We start from the raw sequence: 24,271 nt of genomic DNA, 5'->3' as shown, positions 1-24,271 counted from the left end.
GGTGACATGACAGATCTTTCAAGAAGCTTTACATTTCATTAAATGAGGTATATTGAAAACTAAGCTCCACTTCTTAAAACGACATGAGCATGTATTTTCTGGCTAAATTAAAAATGTTTTTTTTTTTTTTCCTGATTTCTTTGAGGCCTTATTTTAAGCTTAAATATTTAGGGGAATGAATGAGGAGTTCAGTGTAGTTCTTTTAATTCTATGCAAAGGAATCGACAGTGGGTTTTGATCAGTTTCATCCAGAAGAATCAGTTAAACTTCAAAAGAGGAAGACTAGCATTCTGCTCTGATACGGGATTTAGAAAGCCCGTAGCACACCCCACTGGGCAGGAGGGGTGGCTCTCCTGTGGAGTATTAGTTGGTTAGCGGGGTAGTTCCTCACCAGAACGCCGGGAGGGAATGTCTCCACAGCCTTGGCTCACCGCTTCTTTGGTAAGGGAAGATTATTGACCCGCAGAGCGTGATGGCTAGAATAAAGGCTCTCCAGTTAGACTAGACTGTCTGGGCTTGAACCCCTGCACAGCCAGCGCTCACCAGTGGGCCCTGCAGCAGGCAGCAGAGGCCTCCCTGCTTTGTTCCTCAGTGGAGGTGATGTTCTCACCCCTGTGGGGGTGCTGAGTCTGTTACTGAGATCGTGCATTTAAAATGCCCAGTGTAGCTAGCAGAATACGTGTATTTTTAATTGTTATTGTGTTATCTTATTTAAGCCTAACAACTCGGTTCTGGAAATGGTTTTACACCCATGAAAGCTGAGGTTCAAATAAATAAAATACACGTAGATCTTAGTAATCAAGTAGAGAAAAGCTAAGATTTAAATTCAAGACAGTCTGACTTTAAAAGTTCCTATTTTCATTATACCCTGTGTGTCTGTCTTGTGCTGAAGCATTTTGAATATTGCATCCTGATAGAAGACTTAGTCACTGATTTAACCTTGTTTCATAGCATCCAGAATATCATCCATTTCAGGACAGTCAGCCCTTGGTATCCGCGGATTTTGTATCCACGAGTTCAGTCTAGGATCGAAAATACCTTGGAAAAATCTACAGAAAGCTCCAAATAGCAGCATTTACATTGTGTTCACAGCTATTTACGTAGCATTTACACACTTTATTAGGTATTACATATAATCTGGAGATGACGTAAATTATACAGAGGAATACTAGGTCGTTTTATAAGTGAAATTTGAGCATTGTTGGATTTGGCATCCTGACGGGGTCTTGGAACCAACCCCGCAGCAGATACCGAGGGATGACTGTACACCATTATTTTATATACGACTGAGAAATAAAGCATGGGCTTCCTTGCTGGCCCAGTGGTAAAAACTCACTTGCCAACACAGGAGACTGTAGTTTGATTCCCTGGGTCAGGAAGATCCCCTGGAGAAGGAAATGGCAACCCATTCCAGTATTCCTGCCTGGAAAATCCCATGGACAGAGGAGCCTGGCAGGCTACAGTCCATGGGATTGCAAATGAGTCTGACACGACTTGGTAACTAAATAACAAAAACAACAAAGAAAGAAAATAAGGTGCCAGTTAAGGTTTGATAGCATTTATTTTACACTTACTGAAAGAATTTTAATACTCAGGGTAAACATTTTTAGGATGCCATTCACACACACACATAAAAGGAAAATATAAGCAAAATTAATTGGGGAAGGCAGAGATAGCTACCACTCTGCTATAGTGTGCCCCAAAGCAGGCACTTAAAGTCATCCATTATAAATTTCATTTTGTTTTCAGAGATGTTAGAAAGTTTAGACAAGGGGCTGGGGGAATGTATTTAAATAGATAAGCTACAGTAAATAGGAATGAATGGCTACTTTTTCAGAGATTAATTAAATGTATAAAGTTAGCTTCTGTATCAGAGACGCAAAAGTAGCAGTAGCTTAAGTGAGACAGAAGTGTAGTTCCCTTGGATGCCCCCGAATGCTGACCTGTGGTTTGTGGTGCTCCATGCCTCCAGCCAGAAGGGGCGCACAACAGAGGCAAGACCCCTAGATCGTTCTGGGGCCACACCTACCACGAGGGAGACTCAGAAACAGAAGCCGTGTCACACAGGGTGTGTGCTCAGCCACAGCCCCCGGGCTCTCACGTTAAGGGAAGAAGGAGAAGTGGATTTAGGGGGAAATTAGTATTCTCCCGCAGTAGTCTGTAGCCTTGGGGTTTTTTTTTAACAGTGTTTATTTCATTTTGCAGAATTAATTCACATCAAAAAGATGAACCAGAAACTAGATTATCACAGTAGGTTTGGGCTAGAAATATTTTATTCCAATAATCATAAATTTGACACCTCTGTCATTGCTGCAGTGTTGAGGATTGGCTTTAAAATTATTTAACTTAAAAACATTTTGTGACTTTCTTCTAATTAATTTCCACTAACACAAATATTTAACTGCATCTTCTTGTGGGGCTAAGTTATAAATAAACCTCATATATGTTGCATTTTACTGTGTTTTCTTCTATCAGCTATCTGTACTAAAGTATGCTGCTTACCATTTTAACTTATTCCTAAATTTTTCTCATTGCATTTTATCTGCTTAAATGCAATTTAGATTGATGTCTATTCTTCCAGTCAAAATTACTTAGCAGCTGGTAAGCAAGATTTGATGATTGCTACATGTTCAAGCAGAAGATACTAAATTAAAAATGTAAAAACATGCCTCTGACACGTTAGTATTTTTAAGATTCCAACCAGAAAAACTGTTCTGAATCACAGGCTCTCACATTTGTCCTTCCTGTGCTTTTCTCTTTCCATTTGTTTCACTTTATTCAGTTTGTTACCTGAGTTTTCAGAGCTGGAATTAACATGAAAGATTTTCAGAAGATTCCATTTTTCCAGGGTTGCTTGCTTTAAACGTAAAAGACCTTAATGTTTTAAAATTGTTTGCAAATACAAGTTTCATTGATTTATGTAGATACAATTATGGCTTTGGGGTGTGCTTAGCAATTAATTGTTTTCCACTGAAACTGTGTCTAGATACTCCCTGTAGCTGAAGTATCAGAAATAAATAGAAATGAGTGTTAAGATAAGCAGTGATTCCATTTCTAGTAATCCCCATTTCAAGGCATGTTTATTGATTTTATCTATTTTTTCTTTTTGGATAGTCTGGGAAGAAAATAAACAGCAATCCAAATCCTCTTGTCCAAATGTCAGTTGGTCACAAGGCCCAGGAGAGCAAGGTAAGGTGGTGACGCTCTGACTGGCCCCTGTGACCTAGCTGCCACAGGCACCCCTGGAGGAGGGGGAGGGGGCAGGTATTGAGACTGTTGACTTCCATGTCTTTGTTTTGTATTCTCAAATCAATCATTTGATAATGAGCTACTTAATTTGGAATAAAATATATTCACTTAAAAATAACATGAAAAAGACATGAATTTGTTAATTATGCTTTTGCTTGATTTCATGGGTAGATGACATGGGACAAATTTCTAAGTTTCCTTTGAATGCACTATTAATATTTTGTTTAAAAGACAACAGTGTACTTAAAATTCAAGAAATGCGAATTGAATAGAAGACATTGCTGTTGCTATAACATGTGCTACTTTCAGGAAACATTTTGGGAATTCCTCCCTTTTTTTGACTGCTAACCATTAATTTAAGAAACTTCTGACGAGCAGCACTCCACAGGCCAGGGGAGTAGGGGCTGTCCATGCAGATGACATGCTGTGGCGGGGCCGGGACCTGGGCTGGGAGCTGCTGGCAGTCATCCCCCTGCCACACGGCAGCTCACATAGTTGATGCCTAGCAGCACAGCCCAGCTGGAGAAGGGGTAGGCTACCCACTGCATTGTTCTTGCCTGAAGAATCCCCAAGGACAGAGGAGACTGGCAGGCTACAGTCCATGGGGTCGCAAAGAGTCAGACATGGCTAAGCACAGGACAGCCCAGAAAACAGGTGTCATCTCGGCTTCCATGCACGGTGCTGGAGCAGTTGTCTGCAGAAAACACGCTAGAGCTGATTCAGGACATTTTTTTCAGATTCGGTACAAAACCAACGAACCTGTGTGGGAGGAAAATTTCACCTTCTTCATTCACAACCCCAAGCGCCAGGAGCTCGAAGTGGAGGTAATTCATTTGCATGTTTACACAGATGTGTTTATATCTCCCCATCACACAGCACGCAGAGAACTGCCACCATGGGCCCACGAGACATGTTCCTGCGGTGAGTGTTAGCAGCAGGGCAGGAGGGGGTCATTTTTCATGTTCACCTTTGGCTGATTGTTCCTGGCATCTAGGACCGCAGCTGGCGTGTGTATGTTGGCATCACCGTCAGCCTTGCTGTGCGTGCTTGCTCTGCAGCTTCTGTGCGGACGCCCCGGGCGCTGCTGTGTGCTGTCTGCTCCCAGTCAGAGCACTTCCCTTCCTCCCTTGCCTCACTGCCCGCCCAGCCTCGGCCTGAGTAGACACCTTTGCCTCCTTCAGGTCCTGAGGCACAGCCTTGATGTTTCCCTGTTGCTAAGTCTGATGTTGGAGGAAGTTTCTTTCTACTTCTGCTGGTTTGCTGTAGGTTTTTGTCATGAGTGGATATTGAATATTGTCAAAGACTTTTCTGTGGTGTTCGAGATGATCATGTGGTTTTTCCTTTTGAAATTCGTAAATATGGTGAAATGCAGTACTGATTTTCAAATCTTAAATTTTGTAAACCTCTATTGATTTTCAAGATTTAACATTAGAAAGCCTTGCAAGCAAACTTTTTTGGGGGAATAACCCCGCTTACTTGTGATGTAGTATCCTTTTTACGTACTCAATTTGGTAAAATTGTATTAAGAATTTTTGCATCATAAATAAGAATAAAGGTGTGTTGTGCAACACAGACAAACAGAGCCATTATTTTGTAATAACTTTAATGGAGTCTAGTCTATAAAATTATTGAATCACTTTTGTACACCTAAAACTAATGTTATAAACTGTACTTCAATTTTAAGAAAATAATAAGACAGGATAATAATTTTAAAATATAATTTTTACACTACAACCCAGGGATTGAACCCGTGTCTCCTGCATTCCAGGCAGATTCTTTACCTACTGAGCCACCTGGGAAGCCCACTCATAAAATAATTTATAGTAACTGGACCTTGAATTTACAATAACTTTTAAAGTTCTGTAAACTTAGTTATTTCATTTAAAAATGCTTTTGTGTTTGCAGTTTAAAAAATGAGCAATGAGGCTTTTAGGTTTTCATGTGTAGTTAAATTATTTGATTATTTTTATATAGTCTGTGAAGCCATCAAAGTTCTTACTCTTTTTGTTTAAACAATCTGTAGCATGACAATCTAACAGGAATAATTCCTGTTGTAGAGGTAAAGCTGAAAGTTATTATTCAGTAGCCAGATATTGCCATGCCTTTAAAGCAGGTTATTGTAGATTTTGAATAGAAAGCTTAAAAGAAATTTAGAAATGTGTCCTCTCCATAAGTGTTTATGTTTCTCCAGTAGAAACTCGGCACAACACCAGGAATGTGTGTTGTCACCATTTTCACAGGATTTAAGACATTCCTTTCTAGTCTTCAGATTTGTGTGGACTGCTGCCTCTGGCTCAGGGTTCTTGTAGTGGATTCTTTGGACAAGACTTTCCATCTTTTATTTTCATTTTGCCTGTGAGGAGGAGATGGCCGGCCCTGTGACACGGATACCCTGTAGCACCACTGGATATGGTGCTGTGTTTCCCTGAGGAGCTCTCCTCCTGCCTCATTTATGGACACGTGACTGAGAAGGGGAAGGCGACGTGTGTTTTTGACACCCCAGGTTTGGGCCGCCTGCATTTCCTGTCCCCGTCTCCATGCTGAGCGCTCTGTGTGTTTGGCAGGTGAGAGATGAGCAGCACCAGTGTTCGCTGGGGAACCTCAGGATCCCTCTCAGCCAGCTGCTCGCCCGCGAGGACATGACCCTGAACCAGCGGTTCCAGCTCAGCAACTCAGGTCCCAACAGCTCTCTGAAGATGAAGCTCGCCCTCAGGGTACTGAGTGTCCGGAGTGGTTGGGGGAAGGGTCCTGGGTGGACACAGTCTCAGTGCCGGACGCAGGGCTGTGTAGCTCAGGGGAGCGATGACCAAGGCTTGTGCTCAGACGCCGATGGCAGCGGTGATCCCGGCTGTTGAGCAGGCCGGAGCCGTTCCTCACACTTTCAGATGAGTCCAGCCAGTCTTTTTTTTGATCCTTTGGTCCAGAAAGTATTGCTATCTGGATCAGTAAAGTTTTTTGCTATTGTTAAATTTTCAAAAGTCGTTCAGAAGGGAGAATTTAATAAAACTCTGCAAGATGGTAGAGATTACAGGAAAAATAAATTCTGTCCAAAAGAGACAATGATTCATTTTTAAGTACCTAAGGAAATGCTGAAAATAAAACTGGCAAACATATGGGAAAGTGCTAAAACTCTAATTTTTAAAATGCAAATTAAAACGAAGAACCAGCTTCTTAAAAAATTCAGTAGTCTGTGGAGGGTGTGGTAGAAACAATCTCTTTGGGCGTGGTCACAGCCTTTCCAGGTGGGACCACAGTGTCTCCAGTGGTAAATCATAGAGCTTTTTGTCTGGAAGCCCGACTCCTGGAGCCAGCATAGCCCTGGGGGTGTTGGCTGCAGCTTTACTTGGGGAGAGGCTTCAGGCTGTCGAGATGACCCCCGATGCCAGGGGTTCACGTGTAGGCTGCTCGGGGGACGTGTGCACACGCAGAGCAGGTGTGGCAGGAGCTCGCAGGGTGGGGCTGCTTCCACATTGACTCTCAGAGTCCGGCAGCCTCTCCTTCCGTGATCACTGGTAAGACTGCGGGATAGGGGTCTGTGGAGGAGGAGTTTATGACCTGGGCTCTTCCTCCACAAAGCTGCCACCCTGTGCCAAGAGTGGCTGCTGGCAGAGGCCAGAGCGCCTTGTGCTGTTGAGTGGCCTGCACACTCCTGTTTTACACTTTCTTTGATGTGTGGTACGATAGCCAAATAGGTAGACTGCTTTGAATGTTTTGTGCCAGGTTTTGAAGAAACTTTGCAGATGCGGATCCCTAGAGCTGCTCACGTGTGCACCTGTGACCAGCATCAGCGGTTTTCATCCTGTGTCTGTTTTCACCCCGAGGTGCTCCACCTGGAGAAGCAGGAGAGGCCTCCAGACCACCAGCACTCGGCTCAAGTGAAACGGCCTTCTGTGTCCAAGGAAGGCAGGAAAGTCTCTGTCAGGCCTCAGATGTCTGCATCGCCGGGCTCGGGTGACGGTGGCACAGCCCCGTCCACACCAGTCGCCGGGGGCGATGAGAGGCCTGGTGTGGAGGAGCGAGGCTTGCCCGTGGAGGCCGGCCTGCAGGGCCCAAGGGACCTCGGCCGGAGCTCCTCCAGCCTCCAGGCGGGCCCCACCGGCTCCCCCAGCCATGTCTCCGTCAAGGAACCCACCCCAAGCATCGCCTCGGACATCTCGCTGCCCATTGCCACACAGGAGCTGCGGCAGAGGCTGCGGCAGCTTGAGAAGTAACTAGACGTGCCCTCGCTCTTGCGGAATCGGCGCGGGCCCCACGGGCTGCCGGGGGGGAACGCAGTCTTAACCAGACGGTTTCAGGCAGGGTGGCCCTTGTGCTCCCTGAGCCTCTGGCTTTCAGGGTAAACCTGCTGTTTTCTGGTGCCTAGTGTTTGGCTCACTTAAAGCTTAAGAACAGTGGGGTGACCCTCAGGTCAGGAAGGCAGTGTCTGAAGCGGGCCTGTTGGACCTTAGCCCGGGTCAGGAAAGGCCTGGTGGCAGTGGGGCGTGTTTGTTGTTTGAGGACAGCCCTGCTCTTCCATGCTGGGTTCACACCTGCCACACCGCCCAGTGCTTTGTCTGGGGATGTTTGTATGGATTTCTCACTCACGCCCATTCGTCACAGGTGTGTCCATGGCTCCCTTAGATAAGGACAGAGTCTGTGGTTACCCAGAGCCTCAGATGTTAGCCTTTTCCTCTCGGTGGGGGGAGCTGCCATTTGAAACAGCTTCCTCTGCTGCCCTGCTGTGCTCAGTGTGAGGCGGGGGAGGTGGTGCAGAGAGAGCGCCCCTCTGTCCATGAGCTCCGTGCTTCAGCCTGAGACAGGCCAGGGCTGTGACCTCATCCCTGCGAGGCTGGGGCCGGGGGCTCCGAGAAAGGAGCACAGATTCGGGCAGTGCCCGGGTAGACAGAGCCTCAGGAAGACAGAGTTGATGTCTGTAAGGAGAGCCTCTGTCTCGATCTTACTTTGGGCCCCAGTGTTAGGAAGTGGGCTGTACTGAGCCCTTGAGTGGATGTGCATCCTGCTGGTCCATCTGTGCCCAGTTTGACAGGGTTCCCGTTCGTGGGTTTGCCTACTCCTCATGTGAGGGAAGGAATGTGCTCGCAGCCTCTGAGCCGTCTGCAAAGCTCACTCTCTGCTGTGTTTCCCTAGCGGAACCACCCTGGGACAGTCCCCCTTGGGGCAGATCCAGCTGACCATCCGGCACAGCTCGCAGAGGAACAAGCTGGTGGTGGTCGTGCACTCCTGCAGGTGAGCGTCCTTACAGAGCAGAGCAGGCAGGCGGGGCTCTGAGTGGGACTGTGATCCTGGTTTCCATGACATTTTCTGTTCACAGCCATTTTGTTTGCTTTTAATACTCCCTTAAACTGCCATGTTGTAGTCTATAAGACGTTTCCTGTTACTGAGCCTTTAGAACACAATAACGGGTGTATTTTTCTGTCTTTGAAGTGTCTTTGGGGATTCAGTTTCCAGAGTAGCTAACAGTTCAGGCAGGTCTGTGGGATCGTGACAGGAGCAGCTAACAGTTCAGAAGATGCAGGCAGATCTCTGGCATTGTGACAGGAGCAGCTGAAGTCTCTCAGGAGGAGCGTGCCAGGGCAGGGCGGTGTGTGCCCGCTCAGTGAGCGCAGCGGGAGGCAGCAGTGCCGATGCGGCTCGTGCTTGGTTGTCAGTGATGACGGTGCAGGGCTGACTGGCTATTTTTCTTTATGTGACTTGTCGGTCTCACTAGTAGCTCTGATGTAAATAGGTGATATAAAAATTTGGATGTTCTAAAAAAGTGTTGGAAACAGGGAAGGAAAATTAGTAACGTTTAGAAACATGATTATGTGAGCGCGTAGGTCAGTTCAACACATGCTTGTTTACTGAGCACCTCCTGTGTTCCTGCTGCTGAGGTGCTTCCTCGGAGAGTTTCCAGAGCAGCAGGCTGGCCAGACGCCCCTCCTCTGGGCTTTCCGGCTCCTCGAGATGAGTGAGCAGGTGGAAGTGGCTGCAGGGACAGTTGAGCCTGGGACACCGTGGGTTTGAGCAGTGTGGCTACACCAACAGGAAGATTTTTTTTCAGTCCTAAATGTCACCACTCTACACCACTTGCCGTTGGCTGACTCCGTGGATACAGAACCACGTAGGTCCTTAACCTCCGTGTAGTTCAAGATCAGCCGTAGTTCAGTACTAGGTGTGTTTGGCCCAGTTGTTGGGACAAGAGCAGTGAGGAGGAGGTGGGCATGTGTCTGTGACGGAAGGGTTCAGGGGGACAGAGGGCGGAGGAGGGCATCCTCGGCCTGAGCAGAGGCCAGGGAGCGGTCCTGAGGACTGCAGCTGCACGGCCTCTGGGGCCTCCCGGGAGGCTGGCCGCGCCCCTCTCTCGGAGGGCCAGTGAAGCAGTGTGGAGGGTGATGCTGTGGTTTCCCTGTTGGCAGCAGAGCAGGGAGTCAGAGCGTCCCCCAGACTCTGGGCTGAGGAGACGGGGCCGAGGCCACCTCCGCGGCTGCTGGAAGCCCGTGAGCACAGGAGAGGACAGTCGCCTCCCTGAGTTCTTAGCGCCGGGATAAATGCAAAAGTCGGGGTAGGTTCTCGTGTGGTGCTCACTGGCATTTTTCTAGACCCTAACACCCAGTGTTCTCCGGTCTGTGTCACAAGAAATCTCATCGCCTTCTCTGAGGATGGCTCTGATCCCTACGTCCGCCTGTATTTGTTACCAGACAAGAGGAGGTCGGGAAGGAGGAAAACACACGTGTCGAAGAAGACACTGAACCCCGTGTTTGATCAGAGGTATGGTCCACGCTGTGGGGCGGACGGTCTACGCCGCCCTTTGAGGAAGGCCAGGTGGTGCCTATGGGGAGGCTGAGCGAAAAACACCCCCTGTGAGCAGTCGGGGGCTTGTTGATAGATATGAGTACCACATGGATCCTCAGACCACACCCCAGCAGCCTTGGCCTGCGCACATGTGGCTGGACCCCAGTCCTCGTGGCTCAAACACCACCGACATCCGGGGAAATGACAAGTTGAATGATGTCGATGTCCACTGATTGATTCAGTTGACATTCCATTTCTGAAGGTACTAGTTGCTCACCATGCTTTCTGACCGGTGACTTCATCTAAACTGAGGCCAGAAACCAACGAGCAGGAGCTGGTCTTGGTCAGCCACAGCTACTACAAGTTTGGGGACTCACCTGCAAACCTGGGGGTCAGGCTGCTCACTCTGGGAAGACCAGCGCATCCACGTGTCCTGCGAAGCCTCCGACCTCGTCCTCTGCTTTGCCAGCCTGGCTGCTGGAGGCTTGTCCGGCAGCCTCTGGCCTCAGCCGCCAGGAGCTGCCTGCAGATGCCTCTTCTACGAGGCTGCTTTGAGGGTGCTGATCTTCCTTCATGCAGGGCTCTGAGCTCTCACCCCTTGGTCTGCAGGGGAGGGACTGGCCTGGACTGCCCAGGTGTCTCACACCACAGCCCAGGTTTTTCCCCAGGATTCAGGCACTGTGTCCACACCAGGGGGCCACAGGGTCAGCTTCGCACGTTTAGGGTTCCAGTCTCCTGTTGTGTTTGGGAAATAATTGGTGGGGCGGGGGGGCGGAGCGGGAAACTGAGTCTTCCTCAAGGGCCAGGTCTAAACATCTAGCCAAAGAGATCACTTCTACAATAAAGAAACAAAGATCATGTTTGGAGTGGACTCAAACAGAAGGCAATGGCAACCCACTCTAGTACTCCTGCCTGGAAAATCCCATGGACGGAGGAGCCTGGGCTGCAGTCCATGGGGTCGATAGAGTCGGACATGACTGAGCGACTTCACTTTCACTTTTCACTTTCATGCATTGGAGAAGGAAATGGCAACCCACTCCAGTGTTCTTGCCTGGAGAATCCCAGGGACGGGGGAGCCTGGTGGGCTGCTGTCTCTGGGGTCGCACAGAGTCGGACATGACTGAAGTGACTTAGCAGCAGCAGCAGCATAAACAGAAATGTCAGTTTTTAGTTATAATAAAACAGAGCAAAATTCTGGAGAAGTGTACGATGATCCTCTTTTTCTGCTTCAGCTTTGATTTTAGCGTCTCACTGCCAGACGTGCAGAGGAGAACCTTGGATGTGGCCGTGAAGAACAGCGGTGGCTTCCTGTCCAAAGACAAAGGGCTTCTTGGCAAAGTAGGTTTAAAAAGTTCTGCATGTTGTAAAAATTAAACACTTGACCCAAAGTGTGCATTTTGGACTGGATTTATGTGCATGGATAATCCACGTCAGCTAAGCTGCCGTGAGTGGTTTGTGAGTCAGTATTGATGTGAATTATCTCCACTGACACTGCATGATAACCTGCCATCAAGGCCGTTGGCTACAGGAAGGGCCTCTTGGGTATAATCAACCATAGGTCATGGGTAGATCTTAAGGGCAGAAAAATTGAAAAGCGAGACACCCGAAGTGCAAGTGGCCAGAACCCACTTCTATAGGCGTTTTCTAACCCACAGGTGCTGGTTGGTCTAGCGTCTGAAGAGCTCGCCAAAGGCTGGACCCAGTGGTGAGTGTCCCCCCGACAGACACGGAGCCCGTGAGTCCACTCAGGAGCATGGCCCCTGTGACCGAGTGTCTGCTGTCTTCCTATGTCTCAGGTACGACCTCACAGAAGACGGGACGAGGCCCCACGTGGTGACGTAGGCCGCCGCCAAGAAGCCCCCGCTGCACCTGCCCACCCTGCACCAACAACCCTCACACACACCCCCGCAGACACACCCACGCTGCCCCGCACCGACACACCCTTCTCCCCCGGCCCCCGCAGACACACCCATGCTCTTTTTATAATTTCACGTACTTGGTTACTGGCCCCGTGACGGTTTTATAAAATGTCGATACTTTAGGCGTATTTGGCCAATATTAGCATTAAGTTTTGTATGTTTAAATTTCCTCTAGTATTTCAGCAGTTGTCACGGTGTGCATAGCATAGCGGCCAGCTGTTGTGTGTGTAAAGCTACATGTCGGCTGTCTCCTAGGAAGCCGATGTATGGACCTGCTTATTATTGCCTTGTTTTGTATATCACTGAGGTGTACTATGCCGTATGAATAGACTATTTTTTATTATCTCTACATGCTGGTTTGAAATTCAGAGAAAATGGATCAAGGAAATATATATATTTTTTTCTTCTGAAACTTATTAAATTCTTATTACAAATAATCATTTTTGTCTTTGCAGGAAAAAGTTCTCAGTGACCTATTTTGTGGTGTTTCTTTTTAAAAAGAAAAGCTGAAAGATTAGTAAAAGCTAGTATATTTCTGCTCATTATGAATGGTAAAAGAATGTATGCAAAATATTTACACTTTCATAAATATAAAGATGTATTATAAGGAGTCAGTTGTAGTGCTTATAAGGAAAAATGTATAGCTGAGCAATATAAAATATCACAAGAATTGTCACGGTTCACAGCGCACTAATCTGAAATTTCTCACATAAAATAGAATGTCTTAAGTTTATTTTTAAGTTGCTTGTTATAACTTATTCATGAAACAGTACAGATACATAATCCTTTCCCTGAAATACAATACTTCAGTGTTAGCGGTTAGTCTGTTGTGGAATTTTCGGTGTTTTCTCAGCTGTAAAAGAAAGACTAACTCAGGTTGTCTCTGCAGAGGCTGTGAGACAGGTCGGGGTGAGCAGATAGGACATGATGTGGGAAGCCGCCACTGGCACACGCGTGTTGGTGTGGTGTGCACGGGGCGGGGCTGGCGCACGTGTGTCGGTGTGACATGCATGGGGAGGAGCTGGCACACGTGTGTTGGTGTGACACGCACGGGGCGGAGCTGGTGCATGTGTGTCAGTGTGACGCGCACGGGGCGGAGCCGGCACCTCCACCGTGGGGACCCAGGGGTCTTGGCACGGCAGCCGCAGGCTGTCAGTAACTACTGGGTTTCCTCACCTCATGCCGTGACTGACCTCAGTGTTGGGATGTTGTTATACAACTTTTATTTTGGAGTATTTTTTCTTCTTAGATTAGGAAAAGCATGTTTTATATCCAAGTATATAAAGGTCCCAAGCCTCTTGGGAGGTGAGATTCCATAGCCTGTGGCAGCTGTGCGTGCCCTAAACAAGGTGCACGTGTGCAGAAAGCTTTAAATATTCTAAGCTGCGGGATGCAGATGACCCTGAGCCATGAGGACATCCTCCAGCCCTGTGTAAATACCGGGGGAAATGCGGCTCTGAGCTTAGCGACCTCACCGTTCATCCCGCGTGACTCCTGGACGCTCGCGGGGCCTGACTGCCCAAGTGCCTGTGGACGCTGCCTCTGCACTGCCTCTCCTGCCCTCGGGGCTCAGCTCTGGCCCTTCACACTCTGACCCCAGGGGGTGGTGGAGCCCGGAGCCTCGCAGCACGTTTCACGCAGCCGTGCAGACCCGGTGCCCTTGCAGCTTCCTGGGCCATAAAGCTTCTCCGAAGCCCCAGCAGAGACCACCTCCTCCGTCAGCGCGGGAGGCGCTGCAAGCCTGATGACACACACAGGAAACGCCTAACTCTGGTGTTTTAGCAGCAGGAGGAAAACAGGTCATTACTAAATCCAGTGGCCTGCCCATGGTTTTAGATTTATTGGAGACTTTTTAAAAATTGGGTTTGTTGTGGGAATTCCCTGGCGGTCCAGTGCTAAGAACTGGATGCTTTCACTACCAGGGACCTGGATTTAACCCCTGGTCAGGAACTGAGATCCCACAAGCCATGAGGTACCTGCTGCTCCCCCCAAAAATCAGGTTTTTTGAAGGGCTTCTGGCATAATTTCTAAAAGAAGGGAAACACTCACTGAAATTTAGCACACCCATGATTTCTGCCAGCATCCCCAGTATTTGGGTTTTGTAGCCATGCACTTCATCTGTTCAGCATGTTCTGCTGCATGTGCTACATGGAATGCTTTACTTAAGCAATTGGGTAAAGTAAATGCCACGAAAGGTTCAAAACCCAAACAAAGCCAGTTAGCTGCACGATGCCCACCCTTTGTGTGGACGGTTGGGTCTGGACAGACCCAGCAGCCAGCGCCATTCTCTGTAAAGGGAAGGGATGACTCTTAGGCTGGGACTCTGCCTTTATGGCTGACGGGTGTTCAGAGGAAAGCTCTTGTGTCCAGTGGGGCAGCTGAGACTCGGCTTTAGGCCAGACCCTGGGCTCCGTGATCCTGGCGATGGACAGTCACTTCTCAGAACCTTCATCACCAGTTCTGACTAACTGCTTCATCTGGGAAAAGGGAACTTCAACTTTTCTACCTTGACCCAAACCAATGGAGGGAAAATTAACGTTGGTTAATTTGAATTGTTACTTTATTGCTTATCCTGTGCCTTAAAGTATGAAGTGTGAGGCATTGCTTCAGGTTAGAACAGAAGACGCCTCACAGCAGAGTTCACCACAGTTTATTCCTCGTCAAGGGTCAGCCCTCCTCTGTCAGGAACTGTTGAAGCCAAATGCAAACACTGGTTGTTTGTACGCGGTTGTTGCTTTAACGCCATTCTAGCTGGACCACCCCCTGCAGATGTAACACAGCAGAGGGGTTTTTTTGTTTTTGTTTTTTATTGTAAAATGCCCTTTTTGCTCAACTAATTTTACATGACAGTGCATGTATTTATTCAATAAAACTTTTTGTGTTACCTCGCTTGTGATTTATTCTTCCTTTGTCTTTTGAAGTAAAATGTTTAATGTGGAACCAGGCAATTTGAAAAGTGTGTGTAGTATAGCACTTGTATATGTTACTTGTGAATTCTTTTGTTTTCAGAACTGTATCAGATCACTGATATTACTCCTTGGAGTTTCCATCTTAATTTGATTCTTCTCTGCCTCTCTCAGACTCTGAGTTTTGAAAACAGCTCTTCTGAAAGATAATCATGAATAGAAAAAACAAGTCTTTAAAGCCAGAGCTCTGCGAAGTTGCTAAGAGGGTCTGGTCTGAACAGGAGGAGGGAAAGCCCTGGAGGCAGTGTCACTGAGTACAGGCCCACCCGCTCGCCTGGAGGGGCCGGTAAGCGCGCTGAGGCGAGGGGTGCGGCATCATCGACTGTACTCGGAGAGCTGGCGGACCTAGAGGGATGGCAGGCTCCTGTCTGAAAATAATCATCTGGACCAGGCCTGGATGCCAGGTTCTTTTATGTGTCAGACATGGTGGGAGGTGAGAAAACAAAGTAAAAAGACTTAACTTTTGCGAATGGCTCCTAGAGTGGCAAGCCTCAGGCTGGGGGACGTGCTAGTTTCATATTCTTACAGCCATTTCACAGGTCGCGTGAAAAAAGAATATTTCCTGCCGCATCAGTAAACAAGGATGGGCTAACAAGGGTTAGCAGTCTGTCATTTCAGACCCCAAATATGAATTCTGAGCAGGTACCACTCCCCACGCAAGAATCTCCAGAATGTCACAGTCATTCACAGGTCGGGGTGGGGGACAGGTTATCTTCCAGTGAGCTAAACAAAGTCACTTTAGCCCTGTTCCTGGCACACAGTTGACGAAAAGGTATCTGTTGAATAAATGATGTATAAACTGCAGTTCAGTCGCTCAGTCGTGTCCGACTCTTTGCAACCCATGAACCGCAGCATGCCAGGCCTCCCTGTCCATCACCAACTCCCGGAGTTTACCCAAACTCATGTCCATCGAGTCGGTGATGCCGTCCAGCCATCTCATCCTCTGTCGACCCCTTCTCCTGCCTTCAGTCTTTCCCAGCATCAGGGTCTTTTCAAATGAGTCAGCTCTTCGCATCAGGTGGCCAAAGTATTGGAGTTTCAGCTTCAGAATCAGTCCTTCCAAAGAACACCCAGGACTGATCTCCTTTAGGATGGACTGGTTGGATTTCCTTGCAATCCAAGGGACTCTCAAGAGTCTCCTCCAACACCACAGCTCAAAAGCATCAATTCTTCGGCACTCAGCTTTCTTCACAGTCCAGCTCTCACATCCATACATGACCACTGGGAAAACCATAGCCTTGACTAGACGGACCTTTGTTAAACTTGGCAGACCTTAAATAACAATAACATGAATTTGTCCTAACAAGTTTCCATTTAAAGAAAGAGAGACACCAATTGACAGTTCTTAGTTATGGCTAAAGAGAAAGATACTGATGAACACCGTAAAGAATACTGTTGAGACAAAAGCCAATAGTATAATTGAGAAGTAATTGGACCAGGAAGTCTGTCTGTCTTTGTGTTAACCTGGAAACCCTGGGCAATACAACAAGGACAGAAACAGGTTATAAATTTTGTCTTGGGAAAGAAGGTCATTTTCAAATACGAGATTGTCAACGTGAAAAACCTAAGCAAGTCATGAAAACTCTTGAACAAGTATTTCATAAAGGACCAGTTATAAAAACAAATTTCTGTGTCTTATCCAAGAATAGCTATTAGAAAGCAGCATGGAAAACATCCTACAGAGGCCTGGCGCCACACTGGCAGTGAGACCTGCAGCCGATCAGGAGCGGGCGTGGAACCCGTTCCCCGGAACCCGTCCCGGAGCACTGGCGCTCTGGGTCCTGGGGAGACCGTGTCGAAAACAGTTAGTGGTGGTTCTCTCACGCTGCAGCTCCCTGGGGTGGTGAGGCCAGTTGGGACTAACAGGAGACTGACCAAAAAATGTTAAAAAGGAAAACCTGGGAAATCGATGTCAAAGAGGGCTTGGGAAACCTCTCCCATCCCTGGGCGTCTAGGAAGGTGTACTCATGCACAGGCACGTGAGTGAGTCTTGGCCGATCACCTCCAGCTGTGCTGAGGCTCCGTCAGCGGGGGTGAGGGCTGAGCAGGACCACGTGATGGGGCACAACACCCCCCCCCCCCCCCCCCCCCCCACACACCAGCTCTCACCAAGTACCAGGAAAGTGAGTCACTCGGTCGTGCCTCTGCGACCCCACGGGCTACACAGTCTATGGAATTCTCCAGGCCAGAACACTGGAGTGGGTAGCCGTTCCCTTCTCCAGGGAATCTTCCCAAGGTAGGGATTAAACCCAGGTCTCCTGCATTGCAGGCGGATTCTTTACCAGCTGAGCTATCAGGGAAGCCCAAGAATACTGGGAGAGGAGTCCAAAGTATTAAAGAAACCTCTGACTGGTCACTAGCTGACCAAATTGGGTAACTGAGTGGAGACTTCAGAGGCAGCATGTGACAAAGAATATGGCTTCTAGAGAATTTATCCAAGAAGTTACTAAGTGAAAAACATCTGAGTCAAGGCAAGTATGTTCAAAGAAAACTAGCCAAAGAATTCACATAAAGTAAAGAGTGATTTTCAGGGAAACAGAAATTATCGAAAGAATGAAGTAAGAATTCTGGAGTATAAAATACAGTACATGAAAGGTAAATGCCACTGAGGTTCAGTGATAGACTTGAGTTGAAAAGAGAGTCAGAAACTTGAAGCGGAGTCACAGACCATCTCCTCTCCTTTGAGCACAAAGAGCAGGCTGGAGCGTGAACAAGGCCACTCAGTGAAGCCCCAGAGGGGAGGGAGGAACGGGACCAGATGACACGGAAACACGCCGGGTTTGCTGGAAACATCACACATTAAAGCAGCTCAGCAGACCTCCCGCAGGAGAAAGTCAGAGGCCCCAGCAGGCGCGGCTCAGCCGTAACGAGGGAAGGCAGGCTCAGGCGTCTTCCACAAGGACGCGCTGAGGTCCTGCCAGTGGCTTACCGCAACCACTGAGGCCAGGACGCGGGTGACCGTGCCCAGCGCTGGAAGAGCCCGTCTCCAGCAAGACTCTCCTACGGAAGGAAGGGCGGCGTGTCCCCAGATTCTCTTCTCACCGTTACACCTGCCCTGCAAGGGCCACCCGAGGACGGACGTCTGCTTCCGGCCGTCCCCTTGGGACTCAGTCATCTGTTTCTACCGGGAGTGGCCGGGCCAAGAGCGGAGCCCCAGTCAGACCGGCCCGCGCGCCCCGCACGCGTCTCGCCCTCGGCTGAGCGGGCCCAGGGGGCCGGAGCGGCTGCAGCCGTGCCTGGCAAGCGAGCGGGACGCAGGGGCCGTGGGAAGGCGCCTGGCGAAGGCGCCTGGCGTGCGCGGGGGTGGGGGGCAGCCTCCGCGTCCCCAGCTCTGCGCCGCTGCAGGCCCCGAGCAGCGGCCCCACGGGCGCCATCTGCTGCCCGCGGCCTGCCTAGGCCTGTGGGCCTTCAGAGGCCACTCCCCGCGGCACAAACAGGCCAGTTTGTAACTACTGCTTTCATTCATCGCGGCATAAGATAGAGATATGTGCAGAAGCCCTAATCGTTCTGCCCTGAAGTTTCCCAAACGGGCTGCCGTGTGCCCCACATGCGGTGACCAATAGCACCCAGGTGCCCCCCCCACCCAGGTGCCCTTCAGTGCCCCCCCCCCCCCCCACCCAGGTGCCCTTCAGGATACCTGGCCTGGCCCACAGGCCTTCCGCCAGCTCGCTGCACACCCTGGGCCGTATGCACCCCGGGCAGTGCCTGCCTTCTGAGGCCTGGTGGATTCTACTTGAAGTAACTGCACAGGAGGGCCCAGGGGCCAGGCTGGGCAGCACCATGGCAACCCCAGGAGGGTTTCCTGCTCCAGCCACAAGGACCCAGTCATGGGCTACACATCGCCGCACTCAGGCTCCAGGCTGGTCCCCGTCCCCAGTCCCAAACGGGACAGTCGCACACAAGACACATCCTTTTCTAGAAGCTTCTCTAGAATCCGACAGTGTGGGGAAGGCTGATCTTCAGGTTCTGGGTCATTTCACTGCTACCAGCTTCAGGGCTGGATTTGTCCCCAAGGTGAAAGGCAAGCTGTTCATGGCAGTTTTCTAAATAAGTAAAAAAGTAAAGGCACAACCCTCTGTTCTTGTGCAAGCCCACCTCCATGTGATGGAGACGGGTTTTTCTGTCGGACTTTGCTTTCATTTTCACGCTAATATTTCATATCAAATAACCCAAGATTTCCTTTCACTTGTCTGCAATCTTGCAAGCTGCTTTAACTCAAGAAGCTGAGCTCTTTATTGGTGAACATGTTCAGTTCAGTTCAGTCGGTCAGTCGTGTCCGACTCTTTGTGACCCCATGAATCACAGCATGCCAGGCCTCCCTGTCCATCACCAACTCCCGGAGTTCACTCAGACTCACGTCCATCGAGTCAGTGATGCCATCCAGCCATCTCATCCTCTGTCGTCCCCTTCTCCTCCTGCCCCCAATCCCTCCCAGCATCAGGGTCTTTTCCAATGAGTCAACTCTTTGCATGAGGTGCCCAAAGTATTGGAGTTTCAGCTTCAAAATCAGTCCTTCCAAAGAACACCCAGGACTGATCTCCTTTAACTGGTTGGATCTCCTTGCAATCCAAGGGATTCTCAAGAGTATTCTCCAACACCACAGCTCAAAAGCATCAATTCTTCAGCGCTCAGCTTTCTTCACAGTCCAACTCTCACATCCATACGTGACTACTGGAAAAACCATAGCCTTGACCAGACGGACCTTTGTTGGCAAAGTAATATCTCTGCTTTTTAATATGCTGTCTGGGTTGGTCATAACTTTCCTTCCAGGGAGCAAGCGTCTTTTAATTTCATGGCTGCAGTCACCATCTGCAGTGATTTTGGAGCCCCCCAAAATAAAGTCTGACACTGTTTCCACTGTTTCCCCATCTATTTCCCATGAAGTAATGGGACCAGATGCCATGATCTTAGTTTTCTGAATGTTGAGCTTTAAGCCAACTTTTTCACTCTCCTCTTTCACCTTCATCAAGAGGCTTTTTAGTTCCTCTTCACTTTCTACCATAAGGGTGGTGTCATCTGCATATCTGAGGTTGTTGATATTTCTCCCGGCAATCTTGATTCCAGCTTGTGCTTCTTCGAGCCCAGCGTTTCTCATGATGTACTCTGCATATAAGTTAAATAAGCAGGGTGACAATATACAGCCTTGACGTACTCCTTTTCCTATTTGGAACCAGGCTGTTGTTCCATGTCCAGTTCTAACTGTTGCTTCCTGACCTGCATACAGGTTTCTCAAGAGGCAGGTCAGGTGGTCTGGTATTCTCATCTCTTTCAGAATTTTCCACAGTTTATTGTGATCCACACAGTCAAAGGCTTTGGCATAGTCAAACACGTTAGCATAACTTAAATGAAACATAACACCAAGAGCTTCTTAGATCATTTTTTATGCAACAGTTTTTCCAAAACCTTGCCCAGATTGTCCCTCACGCCCCTCCAAGTGTGTGAATGCCCCCAACATGAGGAACCAGGTCTACCTGTTCTTTATAAAGAGTGCAGAAATAGCTTTGGGGAAATTTGGTTGTATACACGTTACCCTTCTTTGAAAGTGTAAACCTCTGAAATATCTTGTTGACTTTTCCCAACTGCTTACGATGCTACCCATCGCTTGGTAAAGTTGAGTCGCAGTCCACTGCACACAAGCAGCATGCGAGGCCGCGAGGGGCGGCCTGTCTTCAGGGGCCAGGTGTGCACGTGTGCCTGTGTCTGCATGCACGAGCACGTGGGAACCGCCAGTGCATGCACGAGTGGACGCGTGTGTGTTGTGCATGATGTTGACTATGTACACACCTGCCCTGTGTGTTTACACGTGTGTGCACGCAAGTGTATGGATATGTGCTTGTTGTGTTGTACATGTGTATGGTGTGTGCGTATGTATGCACTTTGTGTGCGTGTGTATAAGTATGCATGAGCATGTTTGGCTCTTCCAAGATGTTCTTCTCAAACCCAGGGTTTCAGTCTGGATCGCCTTGAGAGCAGAGCCTAAGGCAAGACCTGTGTACGTATGGTTGTTTGGTAATGTGGGGCTGAGAGCGAGACTTCCCTTCTCTTTTGGTCTCTGAAAAGATAAGTTCGCATGAGAGAGTGATCACCTGTTTCTTAACACTTTGGTGAAATTTGCCTATAAAAACTTCTGAGCCTGATGCCTTTCAGGAAGAATTGGATTGCCATTCATTTTAACATTTGGTATTAGTTTATTTTCAATTTCTCATCAAATCAGTTTTGCAGACTATCTACTTCATGCTTTCCAATTTTTTGGAAAACAATTTCTTATCAATCTCTATTATATTTGTAGTTGCAGCTCCTTTTAATTTCGCAACATTGTTTCTGTGTACCTTCTACTTTTTTCTTGATTAGAATTGCGAGAAATCCATATATCTTAGTAGTTTTGTGAAGAAGAAAAAAAGAAAGTGAAAGTGTTAGTCACTCAATTGTGTCTGACCCTTTGCAACCCCACGGACTGTAGCCTACCTACCCAGGCTCCTCGGTTCATGGGATTCTCCAGGCCAGGATACTGGAGTGGGTAGCATTCCTTTCTCCATGGGTCTTAGTGACCCAGGGATCGAGCCTGGGTCTCCTGCATTACAGATGGATTCTTTACCATCTGAGCCACCCAGGAAGCAGATTAGTTTTGTAAAGATATTATTTTATTATGTCAATTGTTTTCTTTATATTAAATTCTGCTCTTGCCTCCCTTCTGTCTACCTTGGTTTACAGAGTTGAACATCAAACTTATTTTCCATCCTTCTTTTAAGACAATTAAATTCATCTAATGCTAGAAGTTTTACCCTTCACACTGCTCTGCTTCCCCTCCCGACTTTGGCTAAGCACGTGCTTTCATCTAATCTAGATGTTTTATAACTTCCATTGAGATTTACTCTTTATTCCCGGAGTTACATAGAAGATGTTTTAACTTCCCAAGCATGCTCCCCCACCTTCTGGTGTTGGTTATGAAGTTAACTGCACTGATGTCAGAGAAGATCCTCTTCGTGAATCTGGCTTGTTGTGGTAAAGGGGCTTGGGTGACTCAGTGAAGCTATGAGCCATGCCGTGCAGGCCACCCAAGACGGACGGGTCGTATGAAGAGTTCTGACAGAAACGTGCTCCACTGGAGGAGGGAACGGCAAACCACTCCAGCATTCTTGCCTTAAGAACCCCGTGAACAGCATGAAAAGACCAAAAGACGTAACACCAGAAGATAAGCCCCTCAGGTTGGAAGCTGTCCAATATGCTACTGAGGAAGAGTGGAAGGCAATTGCTAATAGGTCCAGAAAGAATGAACAGGCTGGGCCAAATCGGAAATGATGCCCAACTGTGGATGTGTCTGGTGGTGAAAGTACAGTCCGATGCTGTAAAGAACAATATCGCATAGGAACCTGGAATTGTAGGTCCATGAATCAAGGTAAATAGGACATGGTCAAGCAGAAGATGGCAAGAGTGAATGAACATCGACATCTTAGGAATCAGTGACCTAAGATAGACAGGAATGGGCAATTTTAATTGGGATGACCATCGTAACTACTGCTATGGGCAATAAATAATCCTTAGAAGAAATGAAGCAGCCTTCATAGTCAACAAAAGAGTCTGAAATCCAGTACCTGGCCGCGGTCCCAAAAATGACAGAACGATCTTGGTTCATTTCCAACGCAAACCATTCAGCATCACAGAAACTCAAGTCTATGCCCCAACCACTAATACTGAAGAAGCTGAAGTTGACCAGTTCTATGAAGATCTATAAGACCTTCATAGAACTGACACCCAAAAAAGATGTCCTTTTCATCACAGGGGACTGGAATGCAAAAGAAGGAAGTCAAGAGATACCGGAAATAACAGACAAGTTTGGTCTTGGAATACAAAATATAACAGGGCAGAGGCTCACAGTTTTGTCAAGAGAACACACCAGTCATGGCAAACACCCATTTCCAAGGACACAAGAGACGACTCTACACATGGACATCACCAGATGGTCAATACCAAAGTCAGATTGATGATATTCTTTGCAATCAGTGATGGAGAAACTCTATATAGTCAGCAGAAATAAGACCTGCAGCTGACTCTGACTCAGATTATCAGCTCCTTATTGCAAAATTCAAGCTTAAATTGAAGAAAGTGGGGAAAATCCCTAGACCATTCACATACGAGCTAAATCAAATCCTTATGACTATACAATGGAGGTAACAAATATTTTCAGGGGATCAGATCTGGTAGACAGAGTGCTTGAGGAACTGTGGACAGAGGTTTGTAACATTGTACAGGGGGTGGTGACCAAAGCCATCCCAAAGAAAAACAAATTCAAGAAGGCAGAGTGGTTGTCTGAGGAGGCCTTACAAATAGCTGAGGAGGGAAGAGAAGCAAAAGGCAAAGGAGAAAAGGAAAGATATACCCATCTAAAGGCAGAGTTCCAAAGAATAGCAAGGAGAGATAAGAAGGCCTTCTTAAGTGAACAATGCAAAGAAATAGAAGAAAACAATACAATGGGAAAAACTAGAGATCTCTTCAAGAAAATTGGAGATATCAAAGGAACGTTTCATGTAAGGATGGGCACGATATAATAAACAGTATGGAATAACAGAAGTAGAAGAGATTAAGAAAAGATGGCAAGAATACACAGAAGAACTGTACGAAAAAGGTCTTAATGATCCAGATAACCATGATGGTGTGGTCACTCACCTAGATCCAGACAGCCTGGAGTGTGAAGTCAAGTGGCCCTTAGGAAGCATCACTATGAACAAAGCTAGTGGAGGTGATGAAGTTCCAGCTGAGCTATTTAAATTCCTAAAAGATGATGCTATGAAAGTGCTGCACTCAATATGCCAGCAAATTTGGAAAAGTGAGCAGTGGCCACAGGAGTGGAAAAGGTCAGTTTTCATTCCAGTCCCAAAGAAAGGCAATGCCAAAGAATTTTCAGACTACTGGACAATTGTACTCATTTTACACGCTAGGAAGGAAATGCTCAAAATCCTTCAAGTCAGGTTTCAACAGTAGGTGAGCCAAGAACTTTCAGATGTACTAGCTAGATTTAGAAAAGACAGGGGAATCAAGGATCAAATTGCCAACATTTGTTGGATTTTAGAGAAAGCAAAGGAATTTCAGAAATACATCTACTTCTGCTTCATTGACTACACTAAAGCATTTGACTCTGTGGGTCACAACAAACTGTGGGAAATTCTTGAAGAGATGGGAATACCAGGCCACCTGACCTGCCTCCTGAGAGACCTGTATGCGGCTCAAGAAGCAACGGTTAGAATCTTACATGAAACAACTGATTGGTTCACAATTTGGAAAGAAATACAACAAGGCTGTGCATTGTCACCCTTTCTACTTAACGTATATGCAGAGAACATGATGGGAAATGCCAGCCTAGCTGAATCA

The 24,271-nt window shown here is 47.7% G+C and overlaps 1 protein-coding gene across 8 annotated transcripts in view; it reads left to right on the top strand.

Moving 5' to 3' along the window:
* ESYT2 (extended synaptotagmin 2) overlaps window positions 1–14,823 on the top strand; it is a 78,563-nt gene extending 63,740 nt beyond the window's left edge. For 5 of the 8 annotated variants that reach the window (XM_070788515.1, XM_070788516.1, XM_019959535.2 and 2 more), the window contains 9 exons: window positions 3,115–3,189; window positions 3,987–4,073; window positions 5,814–5,963; window positions 7,071–7,456; window positions 8,377–8,475; window positions 9,865–9,996; window positions 11,253–11,358; window positions 11,676–11,725; window positions 11,817–14,823. In XM_070788515.1, coding sequence (XP_070644616.1) covers window positions 3,115–3,189; window positions 3,987–4,073; window positions 5,814–5,963; window positions 7,071–7,456; window positions 8,377–8,475; window positions 9,865–9,996; window positions 11,253–11,358; window positions 11,676–11,725; window positions 11,817–11,862 — 1,131 coding nt within the window. In that variant the 3' untranslated portion in view covers window positions 11,863–14,823. Of the gene's footprint in view, window positions 1–3,114; window positions 3,190–3,986; window positions 4,074–4,125; window positions 4,171–5,813; window positions 5,964–7,070; window positions 7,457–8,376; window positions 8,476–9,864; window positions 9,997–11,252; window positions 11,359–11,675; window positions 11,726–11,816 lie in introns of all 8 variants that reach the window. The other 3 variants (XM_070788517.1, XM_070788518.1, XM_070788520.1) reach the window with 1 other exon arrangement.
* Window positions 14,824–24,271: the final 9,448 nt, after the last annotated feature.

Source organism: Bos indicus, chromosome 4, assembly GCF_029378745.1.
Source record: "Bos indicus isolate NIAB-ARS_2022 breed Sahiwal x Tharparkar chromosome 4, NIAB-ARS_B.indTharparkar_mat_pri_1.0, whole genome shotgun sequence".
Taxonomy (NCBI): domain Eukaryota; kingdom Metazoa; phylum Chordata; class Mammalia; order Artiodactyla; family Bovidae; genus Bos; species Bos indicus.
This window is presented reverse-complemented; position numbering and strand designations above follow the sequence as displayed.